The sequence below is a fragment of the Mandrillus leucophaeus genome, unplaced genomic scaffold (genome assembly GCF_000951045.1).
Source record: "Mandrillus leucophaeus isolate KB7577 unplaced genomic scaffold, Mleu.le_1.0 Scaffold188, whole genome shotgun sequence".
NCBI classification, from domain to species: domain Eukaryota; kingdom Metazoa; phylum Chordata; class Mammalia; order Primates; family Cercopithecidae; genus Mandrillus; species Mandrillus leucophaeus.
The window spans coordinates 1,273,692-1,275,311 of record NW_012101898.1 but is presented as its reverse complement, the minus strand read 5'-3'; the positions used below and the strand labels follow the sequence as shown (position 1 = coordinate 1,275,311).

Below are 1,620 nucleotides of genomic sequence, written 5' to 3'. Positions count from 1 at the left end.
TTGACCATAGCTAATTACATGACTTGACAAGTGAAAGTGTTCACTGTACCCATCACCCACAATATGTCCTCAAAGCCTGTTGGCTGTGATTCCTGCCACAGCAACTCTCCACTCACCCCACAGCCCACCTGCTGCTGCTGCCTTTCTTGGCTCCTTGGGAAACACCTTTTGTTAGGCGGTGTGCTCTAAACTTCATAGAAACGTTTGGCAGTCACTCAGTGCGGTGTTCAGTTCTAGGGCATGAATTCTACGGAGCAGACAGGAGTTTCTCTGGCCTGTGATCCAGGAGCAGTTGACTTGGCCCCTTTCACCAGCATTAATTCACCTTTGAAAGGTTAACAGCTGAAAGAATAGGTTTAGAAAATGTCTGAATTATGTTTCCCTTCCTCCAGATGGAGGTCCTTCAGGGCAGGCTCTACCCATTGTGTCTGAGGGCAGTTTGTTGTAGAATTCCCAAGGGAAGTGAGAAAGTTGTATTTTCTTTATAAGAAGTTTCTTCAAAAAGTAAATGAACTACCTATATAGAATCTATTATTTACGGTGTAAAGGCTTCACCACATTCACAAATGGAGTTCTTGATTTCAGCCTTATTTCATAGTAACTGTAGAAAAGAAGCTTGAGATACAAGAGGCTGTCTGATTTTTGGCTGCTGAAGTGTAAAAAGAGCTCAACGGAATGTGAGAGGGTAGTTGGAGACATAAGGCAGACAGCCGATACAGAGTGAAAGTCAGCATGGGCTGTGGTTCCTCTGAAACTTGTAACGGAATCACACTTCACCTGTTTCTTTGGCAGGGCTTTCTGGGGATTTCCTGCGTGCTGGCAGATACTCTGCCCACACGGTCAACGGGGCTTGGTCAGCCTGGACGTCGTGGTCACAGTGCAGCCGTGACTGCAGCAGGGGCATTCGGAACCGGAAGCGTGTTTGCAACAACCCCGAACCCAAGTATGGGGGAATGCCTTGCCTCGGCCCATCTCTAGAATATCAGGAATGCAACATTTTGCCCTGCCCAGGTAAGTGGATTGTGTAATCAACAAAACATCTGAAAACTCAAGGGCCTTGGTGAGTCTTCTTATTTACCAGGCCTCACACAGCTCCCTGGCTTCATGTTTGAGATCTGTGTTCTTAATAAATGTCTTGGCTACACGTGGTTGCTCGTGCTGGTAATCCCAGCACTTTGTGAGGCCAAAGAGGGGGAATCACTTGAGCCTAAGAGCTCAGGCCTGGGCAATGCAACCAGACCCCATCCCTATGAAAAATAAAAAAATTAGCCAAGTATGACAGTGCACGCCTGTAGTCCCAGTTATTCTGGAGGCTGAGTTGGGAGGATTTCTGGAGTCCAGGAGATCAAGACTGCAGTGAGCCATGATCAGGCCACTGCACTGCACCCTGGGGAACAGAGCGAGACCCTGTCTCAAAAGTAAATCAACAAACAAACAAATAAAATAATGTCTTGTGTGATGTCATCACCTGCTGGATTAGCCCAGAGTGGGAAAAGGAAAGAAAAAGAAACCTCTTCTCTCCAGCAGACCTGAAACCAAATCCTAAATCATTCCAAGCAATATTAAGACCCTTCTCTCAGCCCTCCTTTCAGACAGGCATGCAGCTTTAGTTGTCTGTAT

At 46.7% G+C, this 1,620-nt stretch overlaps 1 protein-coding gene across 1 annotated transcript in view; it reads left to right on the top strand.

Annotated features, from left to right (window-relative positions):
• The window catches only part of SEMA5A (sema domain, seven thrombospondin repeats (type 1 and type 1-like), transmembrane domain (TM) and short cytoplasmic domain, (semaphorin) 5A), a 372,837-nt gene that overhangs the window by 342,984 nt on the left and 28,233 nt on the right, over nucleotides 1-1,620 (top strand). Inside the window, exon 17 of the mRNA XM_011978059.1 lies at nucleotides 793-1,011. Coding sequence (XP_011833449.1) covers nucleotides 793-1,011 — 219 coding nt within the window. The remainder of the gene's footprint in view (nucleotides 1-792; nucleotides 1,012-1,620) is intronic.